This window comes from Poromitra crassiceps, assembly GCF_964638095.1.
Source record: "Poromitra crassiceps genome assembly, contig: HAP1_SCAFFOLD_1781, whole genome shotgun sequence".
In the NCBI taxonomy this organism is placed as follows: Eukaryota; Metazoa; Chordata; class Actinopteri; order Beryciformes; family Melamphaidae; genus Poromitra; species Poromitra crassiceps.
The window spans coordinates 11,084-23,381 of record NW_028150634.1 but is presented as its reverse complement, the minus strand read 5'-3'; the positions used below and the strand labels follow the sequence as shown (position 1 = coordinate 23,381).

General features: G+C 44.3%; 1 protein-coding gene across 1 annotated transcript; it reads right to left on the bottom strand.

Moving 5' to 3' along the window:
• Positions 1–6: 6 nt before the first annotated feature.
• LOC310772037 (elongator complex protein 6-like) lies at positions 7–11,977 on the bottom strand (the record flags this gene model as incomplete). The annotated part of the gene is made up of 7 exons (XM_083664508.1): positions 11,739–11,977; positions 11,483–11,561; positions 11,233–11,303; positions 10,325–10,449; positions 6,304–6,769; positions 2,005–2,166; positions 7–90 (listed from the first exon to the last, which is right to left on the bottom strand). Coding segments are annotated over exons 1-7 (1,041 nt in total), but the record flags the coding sequence as incomplete, so codon positions are not given.
• Between the last annotated feature and the right edge of the window lie 321 nt (positions 11,978–12,298).

Here is a 12,298-nt window from a genome sequence, read left to right as displayed (position 1 = left end):
GGAGGCTCCTTTATCATGGACCTTATACTGGAAGAGTTTCTTCTGCGCCTGGCGCCTGTCACCTTGCCTCCTCCTCCAACATACTTCCACCTGGAGATGAAGAAATATATATACAGACATTTTACTGCAGAATTTCAGCATCTTGTTATATGTATTGACCATTTATATGTACTAGTTCTGATACCATTGGAGCACACAATCACTAATTGACCATTTTGTCAGGCCTCGCTCAGAGTTGGCATGCAGCCTCTCCTCTCCCCAGATGGATTTCATAGTCTGCTGCCCTGGCTGATTCCAACTCCGCTCAGGTGTGCTCCACCAGAAGCTAACGAATGGTGCTGAACTTGTGTTTGGCCACTGATTAGTCATTTTTTCCCATGTAGTCGGCCATAATGACCCAATAAAAAAATCTGGCCTCGTCACAGTCTGCTCGGGACCCCTGCCGGCCCGGTAGCCATGCCAAACATGAATGCTGTCAGGCATACGGTGTCTGAGGAAAATGAAACGGACACATACGTAGGTTTGCTCATTTACTTATAATCTGCTCATGTATGTGTAAGATGCAAGCTCCTGCTGACTTTGTACCATGTGTGTTACTAGATACTGTGTCCCTTTTCAAGTTAGTGATATGCCAATTTCACCAAGACATACACACTCAAATAGGGAAGTATGAGCAAAAAAAGGGGGCAATAGGGATGGGACAATAACCGGTATTTCTAAATTATATATCGCAGGAAAAAACAAAAGCCGTTATGACATCGCCACTAATATTTATTACCGGTTTTATTTCCCCCAAAACAAGAAGTCCTCTAATAAGTTTCATATTCATGTTGATGACTGAGTTAAACTAGAACGACCGCACCACAGATATATGCCTCTGCCAACAAGTGAGCAGTCGACATGCATGTCTGTCCAGACTTTGACGTTTGAGCCAAATGTGAAGAAATTTCGTTAAGGTGTTACTGAGATATGGTGTTACCGAGCTTGAAAATGGTGTTCGTGAGGTCACAGTGACCTTGACCTTTGACCACCACAATGTAATCAGTTCATCCTTGAGTCCAAGTCGACGTTTGAGCCAAATTGAAGAAATTCCATCAAGCCGTTCCTGAGATATCACGTTAACAAGCATGGAATGAACGGTCGTGAGGTCACAGTGACCTTGAACTTTGACCACCAAAATCTAATCAGTTCATCGTTGAGTCCAAGTGGACGTTTGAGGCAAATTCGAAGAAATTCCATGAAGGCAATCCTGATATATCGCATTAACAAGCTTGAAAATGGCATTTGAGAGGTCAGTGACCTTGACCTTTGACCACCAAAATTTAATCAGTTCATCCTTGCGTCCAAGTCGACGTTTGAGCCGAATTGGAAGAACTTCCGTCAAGCCGTTCCTGAGATATCGCCTTAACGAACTTGGGAATGGCGTTTGTGTGACTTTGAACTTTGACCTATGACCACCAAAATCTAATCAGTTCATCCTTGAGTCCAAGTCGACATTTGAGGCTAATTTGATTAGATTCCGTCAAGGCGTTCCTCAGATATCGCGTTAACGAACATCGAACGGACGGACAACCCGAATCCATAATGCCTCCGGCCTGGCTATCGCCGGCGGAGGCATAAAAAGGATGCAGACCAGTATCATTTATCGGACTTTATTGATTTTAGATGTTATTTTGGATTTCTGTTTGTTGTTTAAAACTATTCTTAGAGTTTCTAAACCAGCATTTTATCACTTTTTAAGAAAAGTCTTGTGATACTGTATGATAAATTAGTTTTTAAGTAATTGAAGCGTATTACAGTACTTTTTTGCACATTTTCATCTTTGTAGTAATTATCAAGACTCGAAACAGAGCGCTTTCTAGCCAACTGTGCCTCGTCCTTGTGGTATGTAACATTTTATTCTCTACGTATGTACTTGTACCACACACACACATACCACACACACATACCACACACACATACCACACACACGTACCACACACACACACACACACATACACACACCTGTCCGTGGATGTCCCTGCAGTAGCCGGTGGGTAGGCCCTGGACTTGGAGTGTGAGGCTGCACTGGTGGGCCAGGCCCTTCAGGAGCCTCTCTGGGCCTTCCTCATCCGCGTCCTCCTCCTCTTCCTCGCCCTCACAGCGCACCAGCATCACCATGTTCCCCTGCCATCAAGTCATGGTTACAATATACTGTATGCATGGGTGAAGAGTTTCACCTTATCTGTGTGAGCTTTACACAGGGAGATTATTCCACATCACATGCATATCCAAGAACAGTGAGGCAAAGGTGAAAATAAGTGTGGGGCCAATATTTAATATTTAATTTGATTTCAGTTAAATCAAATTACAGCTAGAAATATCAACACCTTCAGTTTTACCTGTACACATTACAGAACATACAGCAACCCATGTGCACAGAAGAACTCTGTTATCTGACTGATTAGTTCAACTGACGTCATTTCTACAGGGAAAATAACCAACTGCTGGTAAAGGAGGCTGGTATGTTGACTGATGCGGGTGCAGTCTGTAACAGCACACTGCAGTCTGTAACAGTACACTGCAGTCTGTAACAGCACACTGCAGTCTGTAACAGCACACTGCAGTCTGTAACAGCACACTGCGGTCTGTAACAGCACACTGCAGTCTGTAACAGCACACTGCAGTCTGTAACAGCACACTGCAGTCTGTAACGGCACACTGCAGTCTGTAACGGCACACTGCAGTCTGTAACGGCACACTGCAGTCTGTAACGGCACACTGCAGTCTGTAACAGCACACTGCAGTCTGTAACAGCACACTGGGTAACTTTCTGTGACCGACAGACCGACCATCTGGCGGAGAGTGACTTAAATGAGTGGTTCACCCAAAACTTAACCTTCTGTCATCATGATCTACTCACTCTCCTGCCAGTTTGAAACACAGGTCATGTTTGTCCACATAACACACAGGGATGTTGCCAGTGATGTGCGCGGCTCAGGGTCCATGACTACAGATGAAGTTAAACTCTCACAACATTTATGTTTTTAAAGTAAGGCTCATGTTTATGAGAAATGGATTTATATTGACACCATAATGTACTGTACTGCAAATCTGAACTACCGTAGAGCTGATTGTTGTGCAACAAATAATGGCGTGCAGGTCTTTCTATTCACAGTGTGATTCGTCTGTTTTTTGTTTTGGAACTCTAAAGAACAGGGCCCTTCAGGTGACGTCAGTTGTTTTGGAGAAGGCTGATATGAAGTTGTGCTGGCCACCTTGCTTTGTGCTTTGTGAAGTTGTGCTTGCCGCCCGTTTCCGTTTCCGGTTTACGCAGTGGACCGTTTGTTGACGCGATTGTCTCTCTCTGCAATAGTGTTCTAAATGATGTTTTGTGTACCCAATTTGTATCACTGACTGCGTCAAGTGTCGGGAACTCTCTGCTTCAGAGCTCGATCATTTTTAAAGCAATCCAGGACTGCATGGTTAAAAGAGAAACAACTGTGTTCTCACACTTAATACCCTTGTAGACCTCTGGTGGTACTCTGTGTATTATGTCTGTATTGTGTGTACATCGTGTGGACATTGTGCGTACTGTATTGTATGTACATCGTTGAATATTTGTATAGCTTTGCTCGTGTGGTTTTATATTTGATTATGTTTCTTTTTGAGTATGTCCTCTCATTTTAGTGATTTTCTGTAGTGACTTTCTAGTCAATACATTTGTATGTATAGCTCTACTCTTGTGGTTTTTGACCAGCGACGCGAGTAGCTGGCCACTACAAATGGCCGTGTCGCCAGCACTGTTGACGACAATGTTGAAGAGAGTTCTTCTGTCCACACCAATCAGAGGAAGCCTTTCAGCCTTTGGGTGGGAGCTGCGGGACTCAGCCAATCAGGTCCACTCCTGTTGAGTGATGTCTGTTGCACGCCAATCAGATGAAGCCTTTGGGTGGGAGCTGCGGTACTCAGTTAATCAGGTCCACTCCTGTTGGCGATATTTTTTTTCCCATGATGGCGAAGGCTAGGCGAAGGCATGACCCGCCCCTCTCTGCCTCTGATTGGCCTAGCGTCAAATGTTCATCCAATCACATTCGCTTAGCTATCCTGCATCTCTTTCTACAGTCTGTGGTGAGACTCAGTGGATCAGACAGACAGCAGTTTTGCTTGCTAGCCTGAATGAAAGACGCCATGTGTGTTTATGTTTTTAATATAGTCTGGCCCTGTGGTTTATAACGCTGCTGCTACTCGTGGCAGTGCACGTATGTAGCCTATAGGGAAATCTAAAAAAAAGATAAAAGACTCATGAGAATGATCAAGGGTGATATAAAAACAGGGTCAATGCATTACATTGAACTTTAATTCAGTTTTAATTTAATTTAATTGTAACACTGTGACACGGGCTGGTTTTTTCACTACAAACTCGCCAGGTTGAAATCGCGCAATTTGAGGTGAAAGGTTGTTTTGTGAAAAAAGTTTTTTTTCGTTTTTTTCTGTGAGTACAAAGAAGAGGAAGGACTATCCATTCCACATAAAATGGAGTCGTTTTAGAATCAGTAAATAGGTAAATTTTGTAAGATAAAAAACTGACTCTGAGAGAGAAATTACTTCTCTCTGGACACGGCTGGTATTCATTTGCCTGCGGCGTTTCACTGGCTAATGTCTGCTATTGTTTCAAGTTTCGGCCAATGAGCCACATCAATAGAATCCAGCGTGTTACATGGGGGCGGGGTGCAAAGCTCTGTTTACAAGTGACAACATGGAGAGTCACTGAGGACAGTCTGCGTGGATTAAAATGATTGAAACTTTATCTGCGAGACGAGTGCAGTCCGGCCACTTCATCTGAAAACATGGAGGAACCACAGATTTTATTCACAAGACCGAGGGAACGCAGACAACAAAAAGACACATGTTCGTTGTGGGAACTTTACTGATGCAGGCAGTGCAGAACACTTCTGGCTTTTCCTCACCTAGTCCTAGGTGAGTTTAATCATGATCCTTAACTATCGTTACGTCTTGTTTCTGTTTTAGGGACTGTGCGACCATCTAGTTATGGTTGGACGTGTGTTTTAGTATCGCGTTCTGATGCGTGTACCGTCGAACAGTAACAAAGAGTATTGAAGGAAAGAAGCGACCATTTACAACAGCAGCGCGGCCATTGTGGTGCGGAAAACAACGGTTACGGGACAATAGAGGATTGTTGCGCCACAAAATGGCCGGTCTCTTGTGCGCTGTTGCAATGGAGCAATGGACTAGTTGTCTCTTCTTATCAATACTCACTCTACGCTACTAAAAGTAACATTAAAACGGTGTGTGTTGCTGCATGCAAGAGGGCTTGTGTTTATCGTGAATATGACATAAATTCACTTGAACGGTTACACTTATGTAGCTAACATTGTTTGACTGCAGTAACAGATGAAGTCACAGCTAGCAGCTCACAAGCTAACGCTAATGCTAAGTGCTGGTGGCTGTGTGACATAGCCCCAGAAGTGAATTCCTCTTTCGTTTTCTCCATAGACATTTCGAAAAATCCTTATATAACGAGTTTTAAGGCTTGAACCAAGCCAACCAGTCTTACAGAGAATCGTGACTGACCATAAAACATTTCGCCTTCAGCAAAAACAAAAATAAAAGCTAAAAAATATTTATTTTTTTATAGTACCGGTAGTCTTTTTAAATGGTAGACATGCAATGATAAAAGAAATGACAGTTCTCCCCGGCCCGTAGCGTAACTCCCGTCCCCCGCAGCGCAAGCCGGGGTGGTTGCTTCCCCGCTGGCCATAGCTAGGTTTCGACCTAGCCTTGTTTATATTAGATTTAGCTTCTTTTTGGGTATGTCCTTTTGGGTTGTGTTTTGGTGTAGGAGTCACCTGTGGACAGGTGTTGAAAATTAGCGTTCCGCTATATACACTTAACACCGTGTATCTGGTTACTGTGCATACATGTATGTTACATCTCCAATGCTCTGTGATGTCCATATCAAATAAACTTAACCTAACCTCCCTGTGTGTTATATGGACTAACACATTTCACCTGTGTTTCATTTGGCATGAGGGTGAATAGGTTATGACAGAATTGTTTTGTTGTTGTTGTTTTTTGGGGGGGATGAACAATTCCTTTTAACAGCAGCTGGTCGCAGCAAAAAAAGAAAGAGAAGAAAAAGAAATGCTGATGTTCACTGTGTTTTTCAATGGGAATTTGTGATTTAGACATATACAATCATGATCAGACAGACAGATAGTGACTGACTGATTTTATTGTTATATTAATGTTGAAAATGTTGCATACTGCAGCTTTAAACGATTAGATAAGAGGGAATCCAACCTGCAGCTGGGAGCAGACGGAGGCTCTGCAGTAGTGGCTGAAGTCCAGCGCCGCTCCGACGCTCACGCCCAGACTGAGCAGCACACTAAGGTCATCCACCAGCAGCACCGGGGGTCCCCACTCCTCCAGACCGCCATCCTCCCCCTCCCTGGCCCCAGAGTCACTCACCCTGGCCCCAGGACCACTCACACTGGCCCCAGGACTACTCACACTGGCCCCAGGACCACTCTCACTGGCCCCAGGACCGCTCACACTGGCCCCAGGACCGCTCACACCGCTCACACTGGCCCCAGGACCAATCACACTGGCCCCAGGACCGCTCACACTGGCCCCAGGACCGCTCACACCGCTCACACTGGCCCCAGGACCGCTCACACTGGCCCCAGGACCGCTCACACTGGCCCCAGGGCCACTCACACTGGCCCGGACAAACTCATAGAGACTCCGCAGGCCACCAGCAGGATCCCTGAAAACAGAGTGAGGAGAAAGGCAACAAGGTGTCAAGATTGATGAAGGTGTCTTATGATTACATTACAGAGTTCATGGCATGCACGAGTCTGAGGGGGGGTTGAATTAGGTGTTGGGAATGTCACGGTCACATCGCTCAATGTAAGGTAATGGTGGCTTTCGATCAAAAGTGGGTGAAGCTTAGGTTCATTGACGTGACTACTGGAGTCCTTATAGAGCAGTGGTGCCCAATTTGGGGCCCGCGGGCCAAGTCTGTTTGTTTTGGCCCGCCACGGATTTTTGAAAAAAATAAATAATAATTGCCCAGATTTTTTTTTTTTGCCTCTATAATATAGAGGCTTCCGGGTCAGAGTTCGCCCTCTTCCCTCTAATGTTGGTAAATACTGAAGATGGACAGTGTGCTACGACAACCGAAGCGCTAATGTGTTACAGTGTATCTGTTTGTAGGCTTCTTTTGTTTTTGTCTACTGTTATTGTGTTGTACGTCCAAACTGACCAGGAGAGTGTTTGTTGCAACAGAGCAGTCGTGAACAACAAGAGAAGGCCGGCCAGAGATGATCAGAGACATCAGCTAAGCTAAGCTAACCCTCCAAGGCAAGCTGCTTTAAAGGAGGACTTACCCCCTAGATATGTATTAGAACAGTGATTTGAAAATACCTATGGAAAAAACCAAGAAATGACATATGCTCTTGTCTATACTGGACTCTTTGGCTGTGTTCAAGTCAAGATTCTTTTTCGGAAATCGACGCCATTACAGTTTGCCTACTGCCTCAAAAATAATTTATTTGAGAGGGGCAATATCTTTATAAATATCAACAACTAGCCAACGCTGTTGGTCTGTATGGAAACAGAAAATCTGAAAATGGTTGAAAGTTATATCAATTTGGTAATTCAGTGGCGAACTAGAAATGTAATTATTTTTCTGCATGTATCTCTATGGCAGGTGTCAAATCTACGTTAAGAGAGCAAAGTGACATGGGCTCTTTACAGCATCACCGCACAATAGGAGAAACCCCCCGCTCTGGGGTAACATAATGCGAGATTTCTCCACGTCATTCCCTCGTACAACTAGCGATAAACCGCGCAATGAAATCTGTTTTTAATTTGCGTTTTGGGGCTTTTCGTGATTCTTGTTAAAAGTTGTGCAAAAGTTTTCCTCTCAGCGCAGTTGCAGGCTGCGCCCTGGCTGGCGAAACAGCCTGGCTCCTCCATGCATGGGGCGCTCTGTAACCTCACGGAGCAACAAACAAACACAGACAGAAATAGCTGGTGTGCGATTTTTCTTTGTGCGATTGAGGGAATCCCGCATCTTTTTGCGAAGGTGCGACTGGACAGGACGCTTTTCACAGACGGGCACAGTAGCTGAGTAGCCTGTCGGATCTCTCCTCCTCCTCCTCCGCCCATTCACAGTCTGTCTGCTGTGCGCGCTCCCGCGGGTGCATGAGAGTGCAGACTCTCTTGACTGGCCGAGAGAAAGTGCTTCCAAGTCGGACTGATAATATAAACAACATAATTAGAGCTTATCCAGGTAAGATATTTATAATGTAATGACACATTCAGCGATAAACTGTCTACAATGAAGACATATGTCAAATATGACAACGTGGTGTTCAGTATTTTAAGAGCACATGAGCTACTTGCTTGATCAAACGGTCAAACCCAATCCTGCGCGCGCCCCCGGAGCTTGGAGCTAGTGCATGAGGTTTTACAGTACGACTCTCTCCCGCCTGCCTGGGCTGGAGACAGCTGCTTCCAACTCGGACTGATAATATATACATCATCATTCGAGCTTATCCAGGTAAGATATTAATAAAGTAGTGACACATTCAGCGGGAAACTAACTATAATTAAGACATGTGCCAACTTTGACGACGTTTGGTTCAGTATTTTAAGAGCAAACTTCAATAGGAATAGGCTTGGAGTTCTGAGGAGCCGAAAGGGTACAGGGGGGGTAGGGGAGTAATTATCTTGAAATCCCATAGTCTTTGGGTCACCGTGACGTCACGACGTGTCAAATATCCCATTCATTTGAGAAAAAAAAAAAAGCAGTGTTCGACCCTAAGAGGGCGCTTATGCCAGGTATGCTGCTGAAAAATGATACAAATGGTAAAATGGCAACAGTTTGGTGTCAAATGTGGAAATTTTGACCAGAATTCTTCACACATCACCCCCAAAGTCATATATATTGGTTAAAAGCTGAAAAAAAGTGTTTTGGAGGTAAGTCCTCCTTTAAGCTAAGCTTGGCCCCTTTACAGTATTGACAGCCTTTTAACAATACCATCACGGATCAGCGTTCACTGGAAGTCCTCGACAACCAGTGCCTTGATGTTAATGTTAACTAGGGACCCATTTCACAGCAACCCTTTTGAGGTGGTAAAAGCAGGAAGTAAAGCAGCTGTATGCCGATACCATTAATTATGCTTCCATTCAGTTTAGGGCCGTTTCTCAATAAGCGTTCTTGTGTGTTCTTGTGTGTTCTTGTGTTCTTGTGTGTTCTTGTGTGTTCTTGTGTGTTCTTGCGTTCTTGTGTGTTCTTGCGTTCTTGTGTGTTCTTGCGTTCTTGTGTGTTCTTGTGTTCTTGTGTGTTCTTGTGTTCTTGTGTTCTTGTGAAACGTCATCAGTCGCAGCCCAAGTACTGTTCCAATAGTTCACATTTCGCCAAGAACGCTTAAAATTCCCGGATGTGTTCTCGACACGCCCACTTTACCGAGGATGCTCTGGTTGGTGACTTGTGTCAACTTGGCAAGGCAGATATCCCAGCATGCATTTCGGCATAAGCAGAGGCAGAACGCAGCAGAGAAGACGCCATAAGCTCCGGAAAGTTTTTTACAATTTAAAGTTTTATTTCATCACTAAATTAATTTCTGATGACTTTTGATGCCTACAAGCAGGGTAGTACCGTAGGTTTCAATAAGTGCCACTTTACGAACATTTATGGTGAAAAATGGCAAAAAGTTCCAGAGCACAATTGGCTGCATCTACATCAGCTGAGCTTTTTATTTGTGTAGTACTGCAGGCGGCCTCTGCACTGGTATTGGGCAATACCCTCAAGAACGCATCGTCTCAAACTGCCAACAGCGTCATGTGTGCTTGTGACCTAGCAAGTTCATTCTTCCAAGAACGACTAACAAGAACGTTCTCCCCAAGAACAAGAATGCATTGTTGGTATTGAGAAACGGCCTAGGTGTTCCAGTGCCAGGTGCCCTAATGCTAATGATTACACCTGTGTTATTTCCTGCTTTACCACCTCAAACAGTTGCTGTGAAATGAGCCTCTTGAAACCTGGGAGCGATTGTGGCTGTGACAGGAAACTTTGGAAAAGTGTGAAAATATATTGTACTGTCCCAATATAAATAGGACCACATGTTTTCTGTGGTTTTCTCGCATATCTTGTCATTTGTTGCTGTGAAGTTCATCTATAGAATGTTATGGCATAGTTAGTAAGAGCAAGATGACTATCTTCTTTGTTCGTGCAGGTAAGAAAAAATACAAAGTAGCTAAAAAGATAGACATAAGACAAACAAAACACAAAACACAGATGAAGCACTGGTACCTTAGGAAGTCCAGTGCTTGACTTTCTGTATTGGATTCCGTAGGAAGCAGAAAGGACAACGAATCCTTCAGTCCCTCGAGGAATACCAGCTGGCCTTTTTCCTTTGCCTGGGCCAGACTCACACCCTGGACGGACACACACACACACACACACACACACACACACACACAGACACACACACACACACAGTTACATTTCTTGCCATCATTTGAGATGTACACATCTTACCCATAAATGAGCACCTACTAATGTATGTACTGTATGTCTGTTCCCTTGGACACCGTTGGCCGACTTGCCCTGTCAGCATTCCCCAATCAGACGGTGACAGGGCTGGATTTTAGAATTAGGTAATTGGGGCCAAAATGAGTGAACACGGGTTCAGCACCATGGAGAGCTCCATTCCTTAGCTACTGATGGAGCACACCTGAGCGAAGTTGGAATCAGCCAGGGAAGTGGACTATGAAAGCCCTCTCGGGAGAGAGGTGAGGCTGCATGGCATGCCAACTCTGTGAGCAAGGCCTGACTAAATGGCAAATGGACTGCATTTATATAGTGCTTTTATCCAAAGTGCTTTACAATGTGTCTACATTCACCCATTCACAGACCGAAGGCAGCAAGCTGCCACACAGGGTGCTGGCACAGCCATCGGGAGCAATTTGGGGTTCAGTGTTTTGCCAAAAGCCACAGCCGCCCACAAATGGCCAGTGATTGTGTGCTCCAATTGGGTATCAGAACTAATATCTGAGAAACACAATGCCAGAGGGATGACTGCTAGGGAGATTCATCAATATTTTACTGAGCGTACTGGAGTTGAAAAAAGTCACTTGTAACAGAACTCTCCTACAGAGTGTCTCACCTCTTCATGCATGTAAATGAAGCAATGCAACACGGCATGATGACAGACTCACCAGTCTCTGACTGACTGCACTGTAGTGGCTGAAGGACTGCGCCAGACCCAGGAAGCACACCCTGCAGCGCGCTGCAATGCAGAAATGATGTGGAAAAATGATGCCATTAGATGCAGATGTTTACGGAGCAACCTCGCTGTTAAGGCAAAGTGGAGAAGCTGATTTTTGTTTCTGTGTGGCCAGAATTTCACAAGTAAAAACACACACCTAACCTTTAGTATTAGGAAATACACTGCCAAATACAACTCACCTCGCAGATAAAAAGAGAGGAAGTGGTGAATAAGGAAAGACGCATCACTCCGTCTGTCAGACACCAGGATAAACTCTCCCTGCAAAACATTACATTAGGCTACATAACTTTCCGTTTCATAATGAGACTTGTCACAAGAACAAAATCTCACCGCAAATACACAGCAAAATTCACAAACAAACCAGCTACCAGAAGTGTCATGATGTAACAATATATAGAATGCAAAACACCAAGGTAGCTGTCGACAGTGTGTCACCTGTGTGAAGCTGTCAGGACTGGTGTTCAGGATACTGTTGAGCTCTGGAAACATGACGTTAGCTAACGTTAAACTGTTTGCAAGCGAGACAAAACACCAACACAAAGGAAGTAGGCTACTTTCAATCTGAGCTTCTTCTCAGTCTCTTGTAAATGTAACTGAATTGTAGCAAAGTGTAGACATTATTGATGTTGCACTTGCAATCCATTACTTGACAGCTTGTTTTATTTCTCTCTACCGCTGCTACGCTAACGCCAGATAGCATGCTAGCACCAGAGAGAGGGTAAAAAGTAAGAGGTCACACTCTGCACCTATTTCCGGGTACCGTGAATGAAACGTAATGCACTCGGCTAGCCTACAAATAAAACACCACATAAGCACGCCTTCGTTTATCCCTTGGTGCCGATATGTAGGCTAATTAATGCATGCCGTTTTTGTCATAGTATTGGATATTAAATTAACTTCATTTTAAAAACTGCGACAGTTCACACAACTTTAACACAGCATATTATAGCCTACATCAGACCCTCTCTACTTCTGCTCTCACTCAGAATGTCAAA